The 24,441-nt window shown below is 37.1% G+C and overlaps 1 protein-coding gene across 2 annotated transcripts in view; it reads left to right on the top strand.

The window, feature by feature from the left end:
• The window catches only part of DROSHA (drosha ribonuclease III), a 71,415-nt gene that overhangs the window by 10,448 nt on the left and 36,526 nt on the right, over positions 1 to 24,441 (top strand). For both annotated transcript variants that reach the window (XM_027893564.1, XM_027893563.1), the window contains exons 6-15: positions 369 to 523; positions 3,503 to 3,583; positions 5,386 to 5,472; positions 5,580 to 5,666; positions 8,685 to 8,756; positions 10,374 to 10,455; positions 11,784 to 11,858; positions 16,360 to 16,529; positions 21,105 to 21,229; positions 24,030 to 24,129. In XM_027893564.1, coding sequence (XP_027749365.1) covers positions 369 to 523; positions 3,503 to 3,583; positions 5,386 to 5,472; positions 5,580 to 5,666; positions 8,685 to 8,756; positions 10,374 to 10,455; positions 11,784 to 11,858; positions 16,360 to 16,529; positions 21,105 to 21,229; positions 24,030 to 24,129 — 1,034 coding nt within the window. The remainder of the gene's footprint in view (positions 1 to 368; positions 524 to 3,502; positions 3,584 to 5,385; positions 5,473 to 5,579; positions 5,667 to 8,684; positions 8,757 to 10,373; positions 10,456 to 11,783; positions 11,859 to 16,359; positions 16,530 to 21,104; positions 21,230 to 24,029; positions 24,130 to 24,441) is intronic.

Below are 24,441 nucleotides of genomic sequence, written 5' to 3'. Positions count from 1 at the left end.
TTTTTTTTAATATGTGCTTTTTTTAACTTCACAGTAACACTTGTGTTGGCTATAGCTCTAAAATCTTCAACATCAAGTAACTGAAATTGGTGTTCTGTAACTGATCAGTGGTGCTCCCTGGTGGGCAGCCGAACAGCATTCTCTCATGTGTGCAAACAGGTGCTCTTGTTAGAGGTGTTTAATATCTATAGCATTTGCTGTCATTTTTAATTAAAAATGCAGTTGCTGTCCATCTTTTTCTTAGTGCGAGTGTCATGCACAACTTTGAGTATGCCAAAGTTAGATATGTCATGTTAGAGAGTGCATTGCTACAGAGGAGAGAGCATGTTGTGTTTTTCAGCTGTCTTTATTTCTTCTGTGTGAACCAGAGAGCTCCAGTGAGTCAGAGTGTGACTCTGAAGATGACAGCAGCTGCTCTAGCAGTTCGGATTCAGATGTTATTGACGTCATCGCAGAAATTAAGCGTAAAAAAGCACACCCTGATCGTCTCCATGAAGAACTGTGGTACAATGATCCAGGGCAGGTACTGGGAGAGGAAAGAGTGCTGTGTGTCCAAAAGTCATTCTCCCCACAGACTGAAAATTCTGCTTTGTTGTCAAACATGCCAGGTGACATCTATTTCAGAATGCTTTCTTTACCCCCTTTTCTCTTTCATCTTCTTCAAAGCTCTTCACTTTTGATTTCAAGAGTGTGGTTCCAGCTAATTAATCATGGGGATTATTCAGTTGGAATCATGTCTGACAGCATTAATAAAACCTGAATTGCTAATGTTGTCCTCTTAGCCTTGAGATAAAGGTACACAAATAAATTCTGTGATGGAGAAAAGGCAACATGTTTATGTCCTTTACAAATTTTTCACCTTAAAGCTCTCAGCTCGTAATGATAAATAATGTTTTAAATATGCAGTTAATGCTTCTAATTTCTTGTGTAGTGGTTCTTTTGTAATTGCATGGAGATTGTAATTCTCATTAAATGTAATTGCTGAACTCATGAAGTGTTGTTTTGAACACTGCACAGAAGACTAGCTTTTGTTTGCAAATTCACCATCTTCATCTTTCTTACTTAACTATTTTACAGTCTATTCTCTTATTGTCAAGTGGCATCTCAGTAAATTTATTTTTCTGGCACTTTGTGTGATGCATGAATTTAGCGTGCAACAAATCATAATGTGAAGAGATACTGCAGTGCATATTGCCACTGTGGTAATTCAGAGGTCTGTTGAATATTCTATTACAGATTCGTATTTATGCTTCTAGTTTAAAAAAGAAAAATTGATTGAGCATAGCTAGCTGAGTTTATTTGTATGGAAAACAGAATTAGCAAACTGTTTAGATATTTAACTATAAAAATTGCGTAGCTCTTGGGCACACTTCAAAGTTAATGTTTTATGCAGAATATTAGCTTAAAAAAAAAGTGGACTAACTGTAGAATGAATAGATTCAGGAATGTTTAGTATATGAGTTTCCTGCTCAAAAACTCTTTCCCAGAAACTTTCTTGAGATTACCTCTTCATCTTTCTTGAAAGGGCTGAAATCAGATCACGATGAGCTTGTCAGTGCTATATTAGTTCTGAGTAGATTTTACTTGAAAACATTTGAAGTTTGCATAGATATTTATTTGGCATAGATTTATGCCAAAACGCTTTCAAGCTACAGCAAAATAAAACAGGAATGCGCTGATTTGTACAAGTACACTGTCTGGCACGGAACTAGATATGTAGGATGCATCTTCCCAGCCCTTCAATCTGAGAAGTTTGTTTGTCATTTTGGATAATCTCCAGCAGTGCTGACAGTTGCCAGAAAATAAATTGTTAAATCCAATGCCACCATAGTGGCCTTTGCCTTACAAGTGTTATCTGCTTGTTTTTGCTGCCCTGTTAGTCAGAGAAAGTTAGAAGGCATTGCCTGGGTAAATTTGTGATCTTTCACCACCATTTTCATCATCACTTCCTAATTGCTCCTCTGTGTTTTTTTCCATGAGCAGTGGTCATGAGCGACAAGGTAATGTGTATCTGACTTGCTTTTCAAGTCCTGGGCTTTACAAGTACTTCATATATCTCTCAGCTTTGATCTGTGCATTTATTGTAACAGAGGCAGTATTAGTGCTGAACAATTCTAAGAATTAAGGATGAGATTTTTGAAAATAAGTGATGATTATTTAAATAGCCTCTGTAGGCCCTTAGTTGGAGGATGGATGAGCACTTAGCTGTTGACTGCATTTTTAACTCTCTTTTCTGGCTAAGACAGTGAGGAAGTATGCTTTTACTTGTAAGCATGCTTCACTTTCTTTGAGCCTGTACTCTCCTCAAGGGCCTCCGAGTGCGGGGGAAAGAATGTGTGAACAAGCTCTCATGTCACTCCATTGTTAAGACTGTATGACTTAAGTTGTCCAAGAAGTAGAGAAGTGTCCTGCTTCTTACGTTCCTTTTAACGTACCAGTCTTAAGAAACTAAACTGAGGTGGACATTCAGAGAATTAATATCAGAACTAAAAAGTTCCATCCCTATCCCGACTGCCTAAAACTAACATTTAACAGCAGTTTGGTCTTGCTTCCTGTGGCGTCTTCACATTATATCTACTGTGTGATGATGTTATTTAGCCCTACCATGGGTGCTGTTTATGTTTTCAGACTGCTTGTAGAAGCATGAAAAGTTCTGCTGGTTTTTGTATTGCATTGCAAGGTTATTGGCTTTTTTTTCTTAAGTCAAAGAAAGATTCAAGTTCTTAGATTCAAACTTTGATGAACACCTGGGGTTGGAAACCTAATTTGTTCCTCTGGTTTGGTTCTGGGCATCTTTTGTTGTATTTCTGCAACAAGCATAATGTTAAGAGCAGAAAACTTAAGGTTGTTGCAGTAATTGATAGTCTGCATTGATCTTGGTCATAAAAGAAAGACACTAGCTTTATAATGTGTGCATTGGCCCTTTTTAGTATAGCTACTTGATGCACCTGTACAGAATACTGAAGTGGTATTTTTCCCTCTTTATCTTTTTTACTGATCTGTTCACAGGTTGAATTTGAAGTGTTCCCATTAGTTCTTGAAAGTACCAAGTTAAAGACTCAAATGGTCTGCTTTTTCCCATGGCAGAGAGGTTAACTGGAGATGGATTTTCAGTTTGAGTTTAGTGGAACTGTTTCAGTGTTGATATTTCAGCATGTAAATATTGGCACATGCATGTTTGGGACCTGAATTTTATTTTAGACAGGCAATGTGCTGTTTGTATATATAGGAAATGGAAAAGATGTATATGATAGCAGAGAGGTAGAATTCTGCTGAGAATGTTGGTTTCCATCTTGTGCTTCTGAAACAGTGATAAGGTTCTAATGCTATTGTGCAGTTCTCTTACATTAGTCTATACTGTTTTCGGTTTTACTGGCTTAAGAACATCCACTTAATCTAAGCATGACAGGCTTTTAGAAGCATCAGCACTTTGGGCATTAAAACCAACATACTTTTCCAAAACCACTTCCAAGAAAACAGAATCCTATTTTGTTTTTGACAGATGAATGATGGACCTCTGTGCAAGTGCAGTGCTAAAGCTCGACGAACAGGAATAAGACATGGCATTTATCCTGGCGAAGAGGTATTAGTAATTCTAAGAATTGCAACTATGAATACAAACTTGCTGCTGTAAATTCCTACTTGGGTTGATTTGAGTTTTTTCTCCATGATTTACAGGCTAAGTAAAAAATTCCTGTGCAACTTTAATTCACTTAGTTGTGTAACCTCCTATTTAAAATGCAATATGGGTAATTAAATCCACCTGAAAACTATGGAAGACTTTCACCTGTGTTTGTCTAGTTCTATGTTTGTTTGGAGTTTAAGTTTCTGAAACACAATTGTTTAATAGAAAAGATCTTGTGATTTAAGTTCTACTATCTTAAGGTGTATGAGTATGTTGTGAAGGGCCTGCTTTGTGGAATGATTATTTTAAAAGGAAAACTAAATAGTAATTCTGCTGTTGAAAGGAGCACAGAGATTGTCAGGAGGTATTCTAGACTTAGCATATTGGTTTTACAATTTATCATTGTACTTTTTCTTGAAGAATTTAGTTTTCAGTTGGCCTTCTTACATATATTTACTGAAACAGTCTTTTATTTCTCTGCAGCTAGAGGAGTTATGCATATTTCTGTGCATTTATTGAATTTGGAAAAATGGCTTTGGTCTGAAGCTTACTAGAAACCACTTTAGTTCAGGATCAGTTCCTCAACACATTATCTCTAGTGTTTTTCTTCCAGAGAAGGCGAGATAAAATTTAGGAGGAGAAAAAAAAAAGTATAAATAAATAAATAAATATATAAATAAATAAAACTTATTGTACGAAGGCAGCTGCTCCCTGGAGCAAGGCCATCTGGAAGTCTGAGGTTTCAGAAAATCTCCAGGATGTACTGATTTTTATATTGTCCTGCAGACGAAACTGCCTAGCTTTAAACTAGCTGGCGTGTAACTGTTGTGTTGCAGCAGTGAGAAGCTTATTTTGGGGTTGAACAGCCTGTGTAATCACCCTACTTACTGGATGGGTTTTGTCAAGTGTCCAGAGCAGCCTCTGGTGTAGTTGTCTTGCCATTGCCATCAGGCTAACTTTTGTAGCATTGTTTAGAGTAGTAGTATCCTTCTCACTGCAGTGGTTTTATTTTTTTTTTGCCTATGCAGACAGATGTATTCTGAACAGGCTGGTTGCAGCCTCCAAAACGCAGTAATATGGATGTAGGGCATACGAGAAATGGTTTTTGTCTGACTGTCAAGGAGTTTTAGGTCTTTACACAGAATTTCTTCAGTAAAAGTAAGGAAATGTGAATCCCAGGTGTCTGGTGTTGCACCAGAGTGCATAGAGAGCTGGGTACCTTTGTACCTTATAGTCAGGCAGTACATCCTGGGAAACAGAGTGGAGTTACCAGAGCTGCCTCTGTGGTGATAGAGTAGTCTCCTCTCTTCAGGTCTCAGATTTGCCCCAAGCAGATGAGCTGATCTCTGTATGTTTTGATAATGTGCCTTAAGACCTTACCATGTGAGGTCCAGGTTCTTCTGTAAACTTTTAAAAATACATTTCCTGAAACAAATTTGTACAGAAGAGGAAATTAGCCTGATGTGTGAACAACTAACTGCGGTGTGTAAGAAAGATGGGAGAGTCAAATGGAAAATGAAAAAAATACAGCAATGTTTTTCACCTTTTTTTGCTTTTGAGTAGCATTAAAAATATTTCTGGAAGTGAAAGTGTAGATAAGGCCACACTTTCCCTCTTTCCAGAATGCTTAATTATGACTACCTACTTTTATTTAATTTTTCCTAATTCATATTTCATGGCTATTAGAAATGCTTTATTCTCTCTTTTAATCTAAATTTGCCTTGACTCTACATATAGTTCTACTTATCTCTTTCTTTAAGCCCATTAAACCGTGTCGCCCCATGACCAATAATGCTGGAAGACTATACCACTACCGAATTACTGTGTCACCTCCCACAAACTTCTTAGTAAGTACTTCATAAATACTTCTATCTAGGACTCTGATTTTGTTTTCACTGACAAAAGTAGTACTGCTTCTTGCTTACTCTGTGGTGATTTTGTTTGCTTTTTTCAGACAGACAGACCTACTGTTATTGAGTATGATGACCATGAATATATCTTTGAAGGGTTCTCAATGTTTGCACACGCCCCACTAACAAACGTAAGTATGTTCATTGCTACGTCTTGGGATTTGTTTAGAAGGTATGCCATTTCTGCCCTGAAGCAAAATTTCTCCAAAACAACAGTACATGCATGTTACAAACATCTTGCCATCACTGTGGACAGGGGAAAGACATTTCTGCTAATGAGTCTCAGGTTTTGTCTTAACTAATTGTGGTAAACAGCATCTTCAATCTGTGACTGAGGCTGTGATGTGCATCAAAGTAATGTTTTTATGTGTTTCACAGTTTGGAAGTGAATTAAACCATGGAATAACTTGTTAAAACTGCTAATTGGATTTAAATTGGATGAGTAGGTCTGTTAAGTTGTTGAAGTTTGAAAAACTAGCAACAGCACAGCAGAAGTTTTCCCTTTTGAAAATGAACTTTTCAGAGATCAAATCTAAAGGGTCTTCTCTCTTCTTAAAAGTTACCTAGATGTATCCAATACTTTCTAACTTCTGTTCAGCTTCTTCAAGTAGTTAGCAAATTATGATTTTTAGTAAAACTTTAGGTATTTACAGGCATTATATTTTATGTTTTCAAAGCAAGTATCACAAGAAAAGGACATGACTGGTACCTGACTGCCCTGCTTTTCCAATATAAGCTAAATCAACCAAATCTGAACAGAAAATATGCAAATACCTAATTTCTGTACACTTTTTTTGATACCTTGATTATTTCAGGGTTTTCTCAAAAAATCAGTGTGTGCTGGTTTCCATGGTTTTTACACAAATTACTAGCTACACCACCAATGCCAAAACCCAGTATAACAATGGTTATCAATACATGACTGGGATGCAACAATACCAGGACTGGAATGATATAAGGATACTGGGAACAGTCAGCACTAAGAAGAAATTACATTCTCCCCAACAGTTTGCTTTCATAATGTGTATGATAACACTTTACTTTTGGTGGGCAGGGGAAGGGACTGTTGTTGACAAGAAGTCAGGGAGATAGTGGAGTTCAGCCTCTGGCATGGCAGTGTGAAGCACTGCTACCCGGCAGTATTAACACACTAACAGCAGTATTGGGGTTCAAGGCAGATTTGTCTCAAGGCTTTACATTTTCACTTTGCAAATGAGCTGAAAGGAACGGTTTTGGTTTTCTCAAATCAAAACAATAAGGAGACCGCCTTATATTTACAATGTTTGTGTCTACTGCATCACAGGAAGGCAGAGAGTTATGGAAATCTTTAATATGTAGAGAACAAGGAAAGCACTTCTTGTCTGATATGAGTAGTTAGTGAAGATACTGAGCTTACTCTTACTATAAAGTGCATGTGTGTATTTTCTCATTCCAAAAAGGGGAAGTGATTAGCTGCAAATGATTACTTTTTAACAGAATTGAACAAAAAGCAACACTCTGGTGTCAATTTCTGTCACTAACAGATATAAAGCCCTTTGGAAGGAGTTTCTTGCTGCCATGAGAGGATTTTCAGCAACACAAAACCTGCTGTTTGAGGGACATTTTGGAACGTATTTGTTTAAAAGGAGCTAGGAAAGGGTAGCAAAAATAAAGATCTGAATACCAACATCTTTGCGTGAACCAAACTTCTGTAGTGTGAAGTCTTTATAAGTCTTACTGCTGTTATTACTGTGTAATAATTGAGCAGCTCAAGTATTAGGGAAAGTGGTTAGTACAGTCATCAGAGAAATTAAAATTTTCTTGGTATACATACCAAACCAATTTTACACGACCAACCACTTGTTCCTTTGCTATAATGTTTGCTTGGAACTCTAATTCATTGAGATCTTAATCGTGGTCACTTCTCTGAAGTTTTCAACTTCTAGTTGAAATTACATTTTAGGAAGTAAACAAACAGTCCCTGTATTTTTTTTAAAGCCCCAGTGATTTAAGTGGGGCAGGTTTTCATCTGCTCAGATTCTACATAATGTATTTAACTTCCAAGGTTTTTTTATTTTTATACTCATATGTAATATTGTATCAAATTGTAAGAAATGCAATTTTTGTTTGGTTGGTGCAGCATCCTAATTTATCATGCAGATACTAACAGATTTTTGTAAACAACATAGTCAAATGTTTGACAGGGGGCTTTAAGAAGATGCAAGCAAAATATTGCACCTCTGCTATGTACATGATTTCAGTGTAACCTAGCACTGTTCAGATATTTATTTGTGTACTTATTATTTGTGTGCTTATCAATGTAAAATAATCTTGGGTTGCTTCACTTTCACAGGCCACTGAATTGTTCTAAGATTCTTTTGTGCTTTTGAGGCCAGTGAGTAGTAAAATTTGCTAAGAGCTGCAGAGGAGCTGTGTAGGGGAGTACAGCTGTGTATAGCTCCCCTGTGTAGGGGAGAATTAGGCATTTTTGTAGTCTTTTAGAAATTTAGCATTTTTTTTTTCTGAAAATCCCATTTAAAAAAAATTACATGCCTTCAGGATTCTATGGATCGCAAAAAAAAAAAAAAAACCTTCTTCAAAGCTGAAAAAAAGGAATTAGATGTTTGTCTTGCTAGTTAGTTGAATGAACTTCTCTGTCTATTTGTTGGATGAAACTAGTATAAACCTCTCAGCTTATCCTGAAGTTCTTACGTGATGTTGCCTTGACTGAAAACCACATTTTAAGACAGTATAGCTAACAGAATTGGCAGTGTGCTAAAAATACCTTGCTTTGACCACTGTATCAATCTGACATGTTGCATCACCAACAACAAATTCACTTCCAAATATACAAGAGAGAAGATAAAGGTTTACTGAGGTTTACAGGTTTACTTTTTCTTCTGAAGAAAATTTCATCTCCAGTAGATGGCAATATTTAACCTTCCTTTACCATCCCTCCCATCAGCATTGTGTTATTACCGAGGTGGAGGTTAGAACTGGTGCTTCCTTTGCGCATGCTTGTGTCCCTGTTGCTTTGCACAATACCCCAGAGCAGATGTTTTAGTAAGTGCTGTTTTCAGTAGACAGTAATACCTTTGCATACGGTATTGTATTAACTATACATTTGATGCTGTATAGTTTTTCATGCTGAATTTCTGTTTTCCTTACAGATTCCTCTGTGTAAAGTAATCAGATTTAACATTGACTATACAATTCATTTTATTGAGGAGATGATGCCTGAGGTAAGAAGGATAATTAGTCTAAAAGTCAGAATGGGTTAAGAGTTGTTGATGTGCTTAATAGATTAAACTCTTCAGTAGCACATCTTGTGGAGTCTCTAAGAGACTGTTTGAGTTCTGAATTAATGGCTGAAGAGGAACTAGGATTCAGAGGTACTAGAGTAAATCCATCTACCTAGGCTATCATATATCAAAATCAAATAGTAAGAAGTGCTTGTATCCATAAGTTTGTTTAAGTTGTATGCAATATATATGTCAGATGCTCTTATTTGTAAGCTGAGGTAGGCATTACCCTTCTCTTGTGGATGACAAAAATAAGGCATATGTGGAGGTATCTGTTTGCCTGGACTGTTTGCCACTGACATAAGTCAGTGGCAGAGCTGAAACTTAATCGTAGGTTTGAAGTCCTGAAGATTGCTTATCAGTTCTTAATATAAGCTGTTGCCAAAACAAATTTCCTGTGGATACAAACAAAGCACGTTCAGTTCATAATCTGTTTGTGGCGGGTTTTTTTCTATCACAAACTAATCCCTGGTGAAGCCAGTTTGTGAAGTAAATTGCTGCAGTGGAGGTACAGAAACACCCCTGCATATTAACTACAAAGATAGGATCAGTGTTTAATTTAGTCACATATATTTACATTTTTCTTTCTAGTTATCTCTTTTTTTTGTTGCTCAGCAGCATCTAAATATATGCAACAGCCCTGAAATTCCTCAGAAAGAATAATGTGATCAAAGCAATTCATTTCTTGTTAGGGAATCTGCTGTGTTGTTTGCAAATCTTGATCTGAAACAACAAATACCCACCAGGGGAAATAGGGAAGTGACCATTTCGGGGGCTTCTGGTCAAATAGTTGCAGTGTTATTTGCAGACCATCTGTACTAATGATTTCTTGTGAGATAGGCTGTGGTGTTGGGTTTGAAATTTGTGGCTGATATTACACATGCCTAATTTATATCGACCTGGCCTGACTTTCTTTGTTCAGGAAGGCTTATAAGTTCCTTCATTGGACTAGCCACTTCCCCACTTGATGAAAAGAATCTTTTCCCCTTTTGTCTTTTTTCCTCCTCTTCTGTTGGCTGTTGAGATCATAATCCTCAATTGCTGTTGCACCAATACGTTGCTATGTAAGTGATAATGATACCACAGGTAGTGATTTATAAACTTTATTTATGAGTATTTAGGAAGAAGTGAATTATGAAAAAGATACATCTTGGAAATACGTCATCTGCTTAGCTTGCTCAGGTGGAAAGGATTTTAGTGCTTGCCTGGCGCATGATTGCAGATTTATAACTTCTGTCTTAAGTGTTGATTTGGACGCTGAATAAAGTCTTCAAGACCACTCTTTCTTGACAATGCTTTCTGAAGAGACCACTGTGCTATGTTACAGTTGATGATCACAGAGATATCAATACTGTTTCCAAGACCAGTATCTAATGGTTGGCAAATACGAAGACACTGGGGTTTTTTTTTGTTCTATTTAACTATACATGAGTGGCATTATTTGTGCTACAGTATTACATAATTATAGTTTTGGTTGCTTTCTTTGTTTTTGAGTGGCATTATTTGTATTACAGTATTATATAATTATAATTTTGGTTTATTTCTTTGTTTTTCCAGAATTTTTGTGTGAGAGGTCTTGAGCTGTTCTCTTCATATCTATTCAAAGATATTTTGGAGCTGTATGACTGGAATCTTAAAGGTAACTTTGCCTTTGAATGGATCCTCAAAATAGCAATGTAAATGCAGTTTTATGTGAGAGGAACAAACTTACACTTTATTCTTCAAGAAGATGAAATATATTAGAGTTCAGTAGTGTGAACTCTTTAGCAATGAAAATGCACAAACTTGGCTCTGTATTCTCACAGATAAACTAAATTTCTGCCTTAATCCAAAACTTTTTAATCAAACAGTAAATATTACTGTACATTTAATATTTCAGAGTATCATAGGCATGCTTTTTGAAAGCCAAAGTGTCAAGTCAACTATTCTCTTTTTTTTATGAGCTAACAAACAAGTTACTCATACAGTATTCCTCTACAGTCAGCTTACAAAGCAGTGTCATACAGACAGTTGTGGAAGGATAACGTATCATTAGAGCTGAAAGTTTTTGACTTGACAAGATGAAATGCTTGTTTCTATGAAGACTGCAAAAAGGATGATACTTCCCATGTTCTTAAAGAAAAATGAATTATATTTCAGTATCTGTAGGTCTTGGTGTCTTCACTTTGTGGAGATGTGCTCTGCACTCACTGCAGTTAAGCAGAGGAGCATTCAGGTTTAATACATTTTGTGTAGTCTTTGGCGTGATGCTAAATATATTGTTGTCTTTCATATCACTGCTTCTGATTGTTCTTTCATTTTCAACACTAGGTATTTACTGGTTGAGTTTTTATTTTTAAGTAAAGCTTTATATGATGAATAGGAAATGAGAATACCCCCACAAAATAGTACCATGGAAATTTCCTTGTTATCTAATTGGGAATTCAGGGCTTGTTATCTAATTGGGAATTAGATAACATTAGTTATGTTATCTATAACATAATAGCTATAGATAAATTATAATTATTACAAATAATTATTATTTTTATATTAAAACATATATTTTTATATAAAATATATAAATAAATATTAAATTATTATAAATAATTATAGATAAATTAGTTACAACTAATTAGGAGGAGCTAATAAACCAGTGCTTGTATCTGTAAGGCTTAAGTGAAATAATTAATTGATTATGTAAACCAGTGTGTTTGTATTACTGTTTTACATAAAAGTACTGGGAATTTTGTTAGATTCTTTTTATTTTGAAATTATTGTAGATTTCTTTTAAATTATCTATGTGAGAGCTTTCACTACAAGTTCTCTCTGTTCCTCTCTGCTGTGCATTTGTTACATTTCAAATTGCAACTTAGGCCCTATCAAATGTAATCACCATTCATTGATTTAATTTGCAGCAAAGTTGCTCTTCTTCTTCTTTGGCAAATATGTTGCTGTTCATAAATTTTCTGTATTTTTTTCATATTTAAGGTCCTTCACTTGAAAATGATTCTGTTTCCTGTCCCAGGTATCACTTCATGCCACGGTTTGTGAGATTTCTTCCAGGTAATGTTTGTATTACATAGCTTTATAGAAATGAGATTTAAAAAACTCTAAAGAAACTCCAAAAAATCCCCCGAAAAAAAAGATCTACAAAAAAAAACCCTTATTGCAAGTCCCATGGTTCAGTTGGTGCAGAAATCTGGTGCTTCTATCTGAAGTCTTTAGTGCAATTCTCTTGGGCACATAGCATGACTCTTGGGTATGGTCCTGTGTGGAGCTGGGAGTTGTACTCCATGATCCTTGTGGGTTCCCTCCAGCTCACCATATTCTGTGATTCTGTGCTTGCTGGCAATGTGGATGGTTTACTCAGAACTGGAATTCAAGATGGGCAGGCTAAGTCTCACTTCCAACTTTCGTTTCTGTAGTCATTTTAGGCAGTGCTGGGTCATCCCTTGTCCTGCTTTGCAGTGGAGCTGTGCCATTTGAGGAGTGCTGTTACCTAATCTCGCCTATTTCATGTCCCCTCTCCATGGTGTGATTATATTAAAAATCTTGATGTGCAATTTTGAGGGTCAGCACAATTGGTGCCCCTGAGCACGTTTCTCTTATTGTTTCTTTATCTTAATGCAAGCTGAGACCTTGTAGCAAATTGTGAAAGACAAAACCCCCCATTCCAATACAATTCAACCCCAGCCTGCAATCCAAGGACGAGCTTCAGTGTGGAGCTCATTTTGAGTGAACAGCTTTTGTAGACGTTAAACACATCCTAAGATACTAGGGCAGATTTCAGTTGATGTAAATGTTGTGGCTGCATTGAAAATGTGTCCTGCTGTGGTCCTGCCAGTGATTACTCCAGAAGGGTTGTGTGGACAGAAGGATGTGTTTCAGCTACTGGACTGAGGGTGCACATGAAACATGGAACAATATTCATCAAGAGGGCTGTGGCCTGGAGGTGCTCTTTGCTCTGGGCTTTGAAACTTAGCTGGGATATTAATTATAGCTGGAGCAAAATGAGGTTTGGCTCGTTACCATAGAGAGTACTGATAGTTAGATGACTATATTTCTAATTGTTCCTTCCTGGATACACAGCACTGTTCAATCAGAAGCAGAGCTCTGAGGCTTGCTAGCAAACACTGATTTGGTTTTGCTGAAGCAATTTACAAAATAAGCTATCAAGCCACATGTGGCTGATTAACTTGACCTCATCACAAGATGAGAACAAGTTTGACCTGCCTGGTTTGTGTAGCTTGAGGGTGTTTTCCTGTTCAGGGTTTTTATATTCTGATTCTTCTTTTTTTATTTTAATTTAGAAGTCAGCTCTTTCTGTGCTGTTGGATTGTTTAATGATAAAGAGAGATAAGTTTCTATAATATGTTATTCCTGTGTGCTACTTATTCTTTAAGGTTCCCGGCCTTCTAACTATTTTTAAAAATGTCTTTTTTCTGATATTTCTGCATATTTAGTTGCCTTTTAACATCTTTTTGACAGGCATTTTTTATTGATTATTTTTTGAGATATCCTTGGAGATTTTTAATTTTTAAATAGTGGGAATCTATTTCCTTCAGGTATGTTTGCAGAACATGTCTTATATCTAATCCAAGAATACGTTGGTGCATCAGATCTCCACACATCCATCAATTGTCTCTGTAAAGATAGAAATGAATTGCTGATTTCCTATCCCCTCTACTTTTTGTTCTTTCTTTCTTATTTTTGCAACATGGTCTAAAAATAATGAGGTTGGGGATATCAGGTGTTCTGTGTGGATTTACTTAAAGACAGGCCTTGGGGGGTAGCTCTGAGCTTCAAGCTAAACGTACCAGGTGTACTGAGTGCCAGAGATGCAAATCATGTTGCTGTATAGGAATAGTTGCTGTATTGTATTCATTGTCATAGGTTTTTATGTTGATAAATATAGTCAGAGAGTAAAAGACTAAAAAAAACCACACTTGAGGTTCTAAATACTGCGTGTTCTGACCAAGAAAGAGTTTCCAACTTTGACAGTCTGTAGTAACCTGTACCTTTCTGTACATGTCTTCAGAGGGTAAGGACACACTTTTATTTTAGTGATTGTGGGCTACCTCTTGCATAACAGTGTAATCTAGTTTGTTGACAAAGAAAAACAAGTCTAGTAAATGGAGTCCCTCTTTAATTTGAAGGAAAATTTTGCACATTGAAAAATCTGTCCCTGTAGCTATTTAGAAGTATTTTCTGTTTCCAGTGAGGCTTGTGATATACTTTTCCCATTTAGGATTCTCTCTTGGAGTTTAAGTGAATGTGGTGGTTTGACTCTGGCTAGACGCCAGGATACCTACCAAATTGCTCTCTCAGTCTCCCTCTGCAAAGTAGCAGAGGAGAAAAGAAAAGCCAGCAAGGAATTCATCAGGATACATAAGGGCGAAGCAGACTCAACGTAGGGAATAAAACTTAAATTTATTGCTAACAAGATAAAACTAAGAGAGTGAGAAATAAAACAGTCTTAAACACCTTCCCTCCACCCCACCACCCCCCTTCCCTCCGCATTCTCCCTCCTCCCCCCAGCAGTGCAGGGATATGGCGAAGAGGGTTTGCTGTCACTTTGAGTTCAATCCTCGGACAGCAGTTCTTGCCAGTCTGCTGTCCTGTGGGTTACTCCTCCATTGGGTGCAGGGATGGGTCTTTGCACCCCAGTGATCTTCTATGGGCTGCAGGAGGACAACCGGCGTCACCATAGTTTTCATCACAGGGAGGTCATAGCTCTGAGTCCTTCCCCTGCTTCTGTGGGGGTCCCTCCCCATGGGAGACAGTCTTTGATGGACCTCTCCTTGTAGGTCCATCCACCCGTCGGGCAAGAGTTCTCTTCAATTTGCTGCCCCATGGGTCATTCCGGACGAGTCCTACCCCGGAAAAACTTATTTCAGCGTGGTCTAGTGCAGGAGTTTGCTTAATCCTTAGGCCTCCCACAGGATCACAGCTTCCTTCATGCATCCACCTGCTCCAGCATGCTCTGCATCCCAAAGGTCTTCCACAGGCAGCAGGGGCCTCAGCTTTCAGTCTTACCCCTGCTGGAGGGGGAGAGGGAGGCCCCTCTGGGCCTCTCCTGCCCCCACCGCTACTCTGACCTTGGAGTCTGCTTGTTATCCCATGTTCTCCTCTGCTCTTCTCCGGGCTGGAATTTCTTCTGCTCAACAACTCTTCTCTTCTTCTGTTCTTAAGTATGTTATCACAAAAGTGCATATCATCACCAAGGAAGTCCTGTCTGGAGCTGGCTGTCATTGGTTTTTTTTCATAGGACAGTGAAAACTTCTAGCAGCTTTGAACTGAAACTACCTCTATGGCTTCCCTACTACCAAAAACCCAGCCACCTGAACCCATGACAGTGAGTTAATTGCTCTGCGAGGCCAGGTTACACCATTCCCTTTCATCTTTTCCCTATGATAGTGCTGTAATCCCAGCTGAAGTAAAAGAAGTGCTTGTTCCTTCACGTGTGTTGTAGAGGACATCATCCTGTTCAGAGCTGCTGTTATGCAGCAGTTCTGCAAGGCTTTTCCAGTGTGCCTGGAATCATATTCCTTGTGCTGTGGCATCATGCCCCATATTACTCCAAGGCTTCAGCATTACTTTTTTGTGGGTGTAGTGATAGAAAGAATATACTTAGTGGAAGAACCAGATGGTTTTTGCATCCTGTGGAAGAGAAGTAAATCAACGTTCATGCTCTGTGGAGATGAAACTTGAAGATTCCTCCATACCTACAGACTAATACCCTGTTATTGAAGGAGAGAGTTGGAGAGATGTATGTGAAGATTAAAGCATTTTAGTAACATATAGTATCTTTTTATTCCTGTGAGTGAGCATACTGAATTTGAATAGTCAGTGTCTTCTGAGTGGTGATCTGTGAGAACCATCACCTGTGTTTCCTGTTTGCATATTCACATCTCTAGCTGGCAACCTGAAGCCAGTCAGATTATACTGTCTTCTTTTGTTTCAAGCAACCTTTGCTGTGTGTTTTTCCTGGAGTCTCAGAAGTATTTAGCAATTTTCACATGCCCTTGATTCATTTAGTGACAGGAGACAGCATGAGGCTCTTAAGTCTTCATTACTGCAGTTACAGCATGTAAGCACTACAGATGATTTTAAAGTGCAGGGATAGCTTTCTACATTCATCCAGAAGTATCCCGTAAAATTTTGAGTGTTCTTAAAAAAAGCTGCATAACGCCTAAGGGCTTTTTAACTACTGTTGTAAAAAGAATGATAAAATTGTGAAAAGGAAGATATAACTGGACAATGTAACTGATTGTTCTGCCTACTCACTTTAAAGTTTTTTCAGGCTAGTTAGAAACTTATAGCTTTACAGTAGGATAAAACTGTTACTCTCGCTGCCACTTCTGTTACTGCTTTAGTTTAGCCAAGTGTTTATGGATGTGCAGTATTCATCAATAAAACATTTGCCTTCATATTTGTCAGATCACTTAAGCATTTTGCATTTTATTTTGCTCATACAAATAATTTGTGTTCTGCATATTGTGTCTTATGCTCATGCTTTTGGAGTGGATCTCTGACATGTGTTTTATTTATTTATGGTTTTAAGATGGAGGAAAAGAAGTACTGTCAATGCATCAGATTCTTCTCTACTTGTTACGGTGCAGTAAAGCTCTGGTGCCTGAAGAGGAGATTGCCAACATGCTTCAGTGGGAAGAACTGGAATGGCAGAAATATGCAGAAGAGTGCAAAGGGATGATTGTTACCAGCCCTGGCATGGTAAAGCAAATAATTGTTATTTATGAGCAATCCAATGACATGTACATGTCTTATTTCAGACAGTTTGCCACAGGCTAAATTGAAAAGGGAAAAGATGACCAATGGCAGTTAGTTGCAGATTGCTATAGGAACAGTTAATTGACTTGTTCCAACCCTGGGAAGAGTTATACCCTCTGCTGCTCTACTGAAGGGTGGATTTCCAGAGGGGTGCTTTTTCAATGTGCATGTTAAAAGGAATGGTGATATTTTACGTGTGTAAAACTTTCCTGTTTTCTCAGACAGTCTTTATGTGCATGATTTCATTCTCTTTTCCCCAACACAGGACCACAGAAACAGTAACTATTTAATATTTACTTTCCTCTTCCTCTTTTGACCCTCTATTGACAGCTCTGTTTAATGTGTGCTATTCAAATAATGCCCTGAATATGGAAAAAGTGTTTTTCTGCCTATGTAGTTTTTTCAGCATTGTTTCTGTGTTGCTCTCACACTGAGGAATTTTGTGTACATTAATTAATGCATGTATTAATTTTCAGTGCATAGTTTGAAACCCCTATGGCCTGATTATTTTTCGATCAATTAGTATTTTAAAGCATATGTTCTCTGAACACAACTCCTTTCAAATCTGATGTTAATGTGAATTCAGCCCATTTTTCTGACTTTCACTATTAAGAAATGTGGGTCACAAGAATAGATGAATGTCCTGCATTCAGGACCCATGAACTGCAGGGTTCTATTTGCATAGTTTGGTCAGTATCAGAGGGTGGTGCCTTGATAGTAGAGATGTGTTTTGGACCTAATATTTGAGACTCCATGCAGCATTCTCAGTGGTATTGTCTTTCTTTTATTTACTTCATTTTCCTCCTTTACTCATAGTTCAGCTTCTTAATTTCTGAAGAAGAAGTGCGTCTTGATATCATGCCTAAGGAGAAGTTTTGTTTGTCAACCAAAAAACATGTCCCCACACTGCAGCCAGGGCAACCTGCTAAATATTTTTTTCCAGTTCACATTTTTAAGTATGGCAGCACTACATTTAGTAAACTACTCGATAATAAGTAACTTGGGCAGGATAATTTTTCCCTTGATTTCACTCTGAGTGCTTTTGTTCTGGCTAAAACTTTCTAAAAGTTTCTAAAAAAGAAAATAGGACTGTTTCTGAGAACATGAAATACAAAAATACTTGTGAACTCTCACTGTGGAAAATTCTACCTTAGCTGCTTCAAATGTGTGCTAAACCAGGATGCCATAATAGAAACTGTTAGACAGCCTTAACAGCCTTAACTTGTCTATGGTTTCTGCAGTACAAGGTACATGTTGATCCACAAGTTGTCATCATTTGAATGGTATGCACTGACATAACTGCAGTGATTTTGCTGAAGATATGCTGATTTCAGCTATCTGACAACTTGCTTTTTTGTTTAGCATGAAGGAATGCATATATACTTGTTCCTTGTGTCACTGAACTGTGAATGTCTGTATTATATACAAGTCAGTGCTGTTTGTGAGTGGGAGTGTTAATTTTGAGATTTTGTGTGATTTTTTTACTGGCAAACTTTGTATTTTACAAGGAAGTGTTTTTAGAGATGCGTGTGGACATCAAAATAGGTAAGCATAAAAGAAATCTGTAGCGCTTTGAAATGTCATGTTATAATGGCATCATTAGAACATGTTTTTTCTTTCAAGATTGCAATGATTTTCTTCTTAGTTTGTGGATTTTTCTTGTACATTGCTGTACTATTGTATTGCGTAAGGGAAGAACAGAGTGAAAGTATTATCTATGCATTTTACAACATTAGAAGATAAAACGGTTCTGTTGGAGAGACAATGTGAAACTGTTTTAGAAAATGACAGTTCTTCAGTTGAATTTTATCCACTTGACACAACAAAGTAAAACCACTGAATTTTATTTTGCTCTTTTCTTCCACAACATCTCTTCAGAAATAATAATGCCTCTTTTGATGAGATCTAGGTTTTATATACATATGTATTTTAATTTTTTGAAATCTAGGTGTATGATGGAGAGGGGAAAAAACTTCAATAGGCATATAAATCCCATTTAAACAACGAACAATAGTTCAGCATTATTTAAACCTATTTAATTTATTCATGATGTTTCATTAGTTCAACGAAGCTTTGTGTTGAAATAGATTTAAAAGTTCACAAATTTTAGTCGTCTTTTATACTTCACTCTTCCTGAAGTATTGCTGCTATTCTCACTAGTACATATATATCTATATATATATTTTAAGATACTTTTTTAATACATCTGCTATCTCATTATGTGTTCTAATGTCAGCAGAGCCTTGGTTGATGAGATTTGGAGTAGGAAAAAAGATAACAGGCCTCGTTCTGTTAGAATTTCTTTGGGTTTGATGTGATTTTAAAGGCAAGGTTGTCATTTTTTGGTGGTCTATCACAGCACTTCTAAAAGAACACAGGGATAAAACTCTGGAAGAGTATCATCTAATTTGCTTCCATCCTGTCTACTGGTGCACCTGTTTATACTCCGTGTTTCTGTATGTTGCTGTTTGTTCATTTAACCTTCAGAAATGGCTCCAGAGAGGAGGCTGGTGTTCATCGTGAAATGAAAAAGCAGAGCCCAGCTACCCCCCTCTTATAACTGTCACTGCGGGAGCAATTGTGATTAGGTCTTAGAGAACTTCTCATCATGGTTGTTACTAGCCATCTGTGAAGAGTGTGTAACTGGATGGTGAAACTGAAGACAGTGTCATTCAAATAAATAGGAGTCTGGTTTTGTGTGGTCCTGAGATCATGTGTTTAATACAGACACTGCTGTCGGCATAGTGAAGGATCTCCTTTTCCCATTTTTGTGGATCACATTACTTCTGTTGAAGTACCTAAAATGGGAAACGTTTGAATGGAAAAATATTGTCTGTAAATTTTAAAAATGAATCGATTATAATTGGTGTATTGAGTATAATTATTATTTAATATTTTGTTAATCATATTTTTTTCCAACCTGGCTATCAGAGGAGTGGTGTATCAAGTGGTATATCAAGTGTTTTTTTAAGGGGGGGGAGGGAGAAGGAATTTTTTTTTTAATGGTATGAGTGGGAGGAACCAACAAACAACTTATGAGAAGACAAGAACTTTTCAAATTGGCTTTCTGCAAACCCCACAAAGGCAGATGAATTTCAGCTCTGGTTTAAGGAACAACATTTTGTCTGCTACAAATCCTTCCCATGTTTTTTTTTTTTTTTTAGGTTTTTTTGGTCTAATCCCTTTTTGTGAGAAATGCTGTGAGGAAAACCTTTTCTCTGATTTTCTTTCTTTCTTTCTTTCTTTCTTTCTTTCTTTCTTTTTTTTTTGTAAACTTGACAGCTTTAACTAAGGTAGTTAAATTTTAACTAAATCTTTTTCCCCTAATTATTGACTGGGGAAATGTAACTTTATATTCAGTTATCTTGTCCAAAGGGAAGCTGAGAAGCATTTTTCCCTTGGAAAATATTGCTATATCTGAAAGGCAAATTTTTAGTAAGTTTTTGTTTTTCTAGAATAGGTTAGAATTATGACCACTTGATGAGGCTGACCTTTATATATAGAATTAGATTTGCTTATCCATGCAGAAAATTATTCCTGTGAACAGTTTTACCAAGGTGGTTTGAAGGGTGAAAGCTTTTTTCTTGACACAGTTTTTATTGTTTTGTGAAGAGAATGGGGGGAGCTGTTTCTGTAACACTGAAACTCATCTCTGAGAAATTCACAGTGCTAAATGAGAAGCTTTGAGGTGCAGGTAACTAGAAGTAATGCCCTTTTTCTGAAATCTAAGACAAGCAAAATATACTGGCCTCATCCAGCTGATTGGAAAGAGGGGAGTAAGCACACACGTAACAAAGCAGCTTGACAGGTAATGGAGATGATGTTTATTTGGAGACAAACTGTGCACCTGCAGATGAGTTTTTAAACATGTTAGATCAAGAGCTCTGTAAGCAGCATGTCTGCTACAGTGATGCACAATTACTTATTTTCTGCATTTAGAGTTGCCTCCTTTTACACTGTCTTTTTAATAATAAAAAGAACTTCTATTTTGAACTGTAAAAAGGGCAAAAGTCTCCCCATTATACAAGACTGTCTTCCTCATTGTACACAGGAGCCTAGGAGCCTTTCCTAAGACTAGCGTGAGACTTTTCTTTTTGATGCTATTTAGTCAGTGTGATTGAATGGACCTGATAATGCCTTCATTTACTTTGGGAAATGAAAAACAGAACTCAAATTAGAGAGGTAACCTGATCTTAGCAAACTGCTCAGGCCACATGGGAGGCTGGATTCCAGAATGCTAATCCTGATCTTTATTTCTGGTGTGATGCTTGACCAGAGAAAGTTGTTTTACGTTCTTGAAAACAATTTCCAGTTTTGTGAAATTAAAATGTCCTTTTTTTTTTGTCATTGAGTGTTAGGTAATATAGCTTTGTTTCAGTCTCTCTAGTTGCCAAATGTTTAATATAGTATTAATTGTTAGTTTATGCTGCTTCTTGGTTCCTGGATAGTGTGGGCTGGAGGCAAAAAATTTTCCATGAAGCTGTTGTCAATTAGTTGTATTTTGTTTTTTTCTCCTAGAAACCCAGCTCAGTTCGTATTGATCAACTGGACCGCGAACAGTTCAATCCTGATGTAATTACTTTCCCTATTATTGTGCACTTTGGGATACGACCTGCTCAACTCAGTTATGCTGGAGATCCTCAGTAAGATGCTTTTCCTTCCATCTTTTGTTCAGGAACTCACTTCTGTTGTCATTTGTGGCTTAAATACGGCTTGTTTATGTGCTTAATTGAGCCTGACATAAAGCTTAGTGCTTATGGCATTGGACACAAGCTCTTGTAAATTAGAGAATATAAGGTATAACTTTTTCCTGGCATAATTCAGAAAATGCAGAATTAAACGTGCATGCATGTGCAGTATGAAATTTCTTAACCTGAGAACAGCTCTTCTGCGTCAGATGAAAAGTTCCTCAAGCTCCATGTTATTTCTCTGAGAGGCCAGTGGCAGGTTTTGAGAGAAAAGTGTAACAGGAAAGCAGAGAGGGAGAAATACTCACCCAAGCTTCCTAATGTCTGTAGCATGCAGAGTTCTGAGCTAGAGGATGTATTTATGTCATTTTGTTTAACAGCCCTGACTGGATCTTCCTTCTTTAAATTTCTCAAATCACAATTTGAATCTTTTTATGCTACTAACAGGGAGAAGAGTCCAGGTAATCACTTCCCCAGTACTATTGTGCATCATATGGAAAAGGACTGACTTTGTTTCAGAGCTGCTACCTGATTGTTTATTAGATGCTCTTTGAGTCTCATATCTAATAAGGAAGAATGTAGCCGTTTTCTCTTTGCTTTCTTCATGACATTTATGTTTCTTGCATACTTCCATATCCTTAATTGTCTCTTTCTGTACCTTGAAGGATCAAATCTACACATGCTACTTTTTTCTGTACCTTCTGTATCCTGAGAGATTTTGTGAGGAATGTAGAGAAGGAGTGGAGAGGGAATCAGGACTTCAAGTGGAGCAAGAAATACTGTTTCACTGTGGACTCATGAAGGGATGTACAAGTGATCATTGGATTTTGTTCCCAATTCTTTTCTTAAGCTCTGACAATTTCAGGGAACTCTTCCAGTGTTTGGGACATCTGTTTTCTGCATACTGACAGTATAGAGTCTGTCTCTGGTGTATGTATAGTTAAGGTTGTCTTTTTCCTCATGCATTTTCCTCTGGTGTCTTTTAACGATGTTGTATTTCATCTGCAGTTTTGAAGTCCAAACACTCGTGCATGTATGACAGTCATAATGTTTTACAACTTTAGATTTAACAGGAAGTGGGAATAGTGAATTGTTATCCAGATAAGAACACTTTTCTTTTTTTGCTTTGAGCATGACTTCTATTCCTCTTCATCTTCTAGTTTTCTTTTCCATCAAAATGAAATAATTAGACCCAAACATATGAGAATGACCTCTACTTTGACACTACATTTATTAATATTTGTGAAGTTCTAGTACTTTTCATTGAAATCAGTAAAAAGATACAAATGTTATTCTTCTCACACTTTTTAACTTTCTTTAAAATTTCCTTGTGGGTTTGTTTTTGGTTTGATTTTTTTTTTTCACCTCAAAGCTGCTTACAGAATACAGGTATACTTCTTTCTGTTAAACTAAACAAAGCAGTTTTTGTGAAGGACCTCTGTGGTGCCATCATAAATCTCAGGCTTAACTCTGGTGTATATGTGAAATTGGTAATGCACAGAGGAGATTTTCTTCTAATGTGTCTTTTATTTATGTTTTTCTAATATGCAATTTTTTGTAATGGTAATATGCTTATTAATCCTCAAACTCAATTGCAATGACAAAGTTTGTTTCACCCTATCAATACTATTATAAAAATGTGTCTTGTAGCTTATGGTTTCAGGTTCTTGTTTTAGAGTTGAAACCTCTCCATGGCGTTTATTTTTTTCTTTTTGGTTGAGTGTTCCTGTACTCACTTTTCTTCTTCAGATGGTGATTTGTCAGAAACAGATGTGCTATTCTGCAAATTGCGAAAGTGCAGAGAACGGAGCATGAGAAAAATCTATGAATTGACCATTTCAGATGTGTTCATAGACTGAAAAAATACCGGCATCTCTAGAGGCAGAAAGTATACATTCAACCATGCTGCAGAGAAATAGCTATGGAAAAAATGCCAATAAGAAAAGATCTGTTTATCTGCCTGTGAATGTGGGATCCTGGGAAGACTGTGAAATAGTAAAAGACTTGCTGCTTCATTTACTGCTAAGCCACTAGTGATAAAAACTCCTAATAAAACCACTGCTGCAAGTTGATTCCGAGGAGGATCTTCTTTTATAATGTATTTATTATTGTGGCTCATGTAATTGAAAACCCCCAAAATACGAAAAGGCTAGATGGTTGGAGGAAACCAGAAACCTTAAGTATGTGCTAACCACAGAGAAAACTTGAATTGCTGTTTCCATTCAGCACAAACCCATAGGGCAGGAAACTTCCATTTCACTGTTCATAGAATAACTTAATGTTGTGCATGACTTGTAGACCTCTTCCTCATGTTTGAGGAAATGTAAGGACAGACACTTCCTGGGAAAGGTTACTACAGCTTTTCAGTGAGGGATAGGTAAACCATGTGGAGAAGAGGAAGTTTTCACCTACTTGAATTGAGTTGTTATGTCGCAGGCAAGTCTTTTCAGCACGTGGACGTGGCCCTTGGGAGAGGATTGGCGGGTATCTGGGAGACCTGGGTTCTGCCCTGAGCTTTGCTGTTCTTTACCTCACACTGCACACTACTTTGTCCACCCTTCTGGAGCAACTGCAGAGGCACTGTCACCTCTCTTGGAAAATGCTTTGGGCTTATTTTTATTCTGGAGCAAAAAGATGCTTGTAGACGGTCTCTGTGTACATTGTGTGCGTTATTAGCAACTGATGTATTCTTAATGACAGTGAGAGACTTTTGTTGTATTGACCAAAGTATTTGTTTTCTGGTTTTGTCGTGCAGATACCAAAAGCTATGGAAAAGTTATGTGAAGCTTCGTCACCTACTGGCTAATAGTCCCAAAGTCAAACAGGCTGATAAACAGAAATTATCGCAAAGAGAGGTATGCTGGGCCTTCCTATGACTGATAATTGAGCACTGTAATTCGGGATGGAATAAAGCCATGTGACTGCCCTGTTTATGGAAACAAAAGAAATCTTTCACAAAAGATTTTCTTTTCAGGCTGTTAACAGGAATTTTATTTCTATCTATGATATTGGATTTTTTTTTCCTTTTTTCACCTGTCAAGCTACTACAAGTTTTTTACCAAATGATAGAAATTATCATTATGGAATCATAATGTCTTTATAGCTGTGGATATTAATGGTTTCAAGAATTAGCATAGAGAAGGACTTTTTATTTCACACTGTACTTT

The sequence above is a fragment of the Empidonax traillii genome, unplaced genomic scaffold, assembly GCF_003031625.1.
Source record: "Empidonax traillii isolate 1590-97213 ecotype Southwest subspecies unplaced genomic scaffold, ASM303162v1 scaffold396:size1303734, whole genome shotgun sequence".
Lineage (NCBI taxonomy): Eukaryota > Metazoa > Chordata > Aves > Passeriformes > Tyrannidae > Empidonax > Empidonax traillii.
The sequence above is the reverse complement of the archived record's forward strand: the minus strand, read 5'-3'. Positions and strand labels throughout refer to the sequence as shown.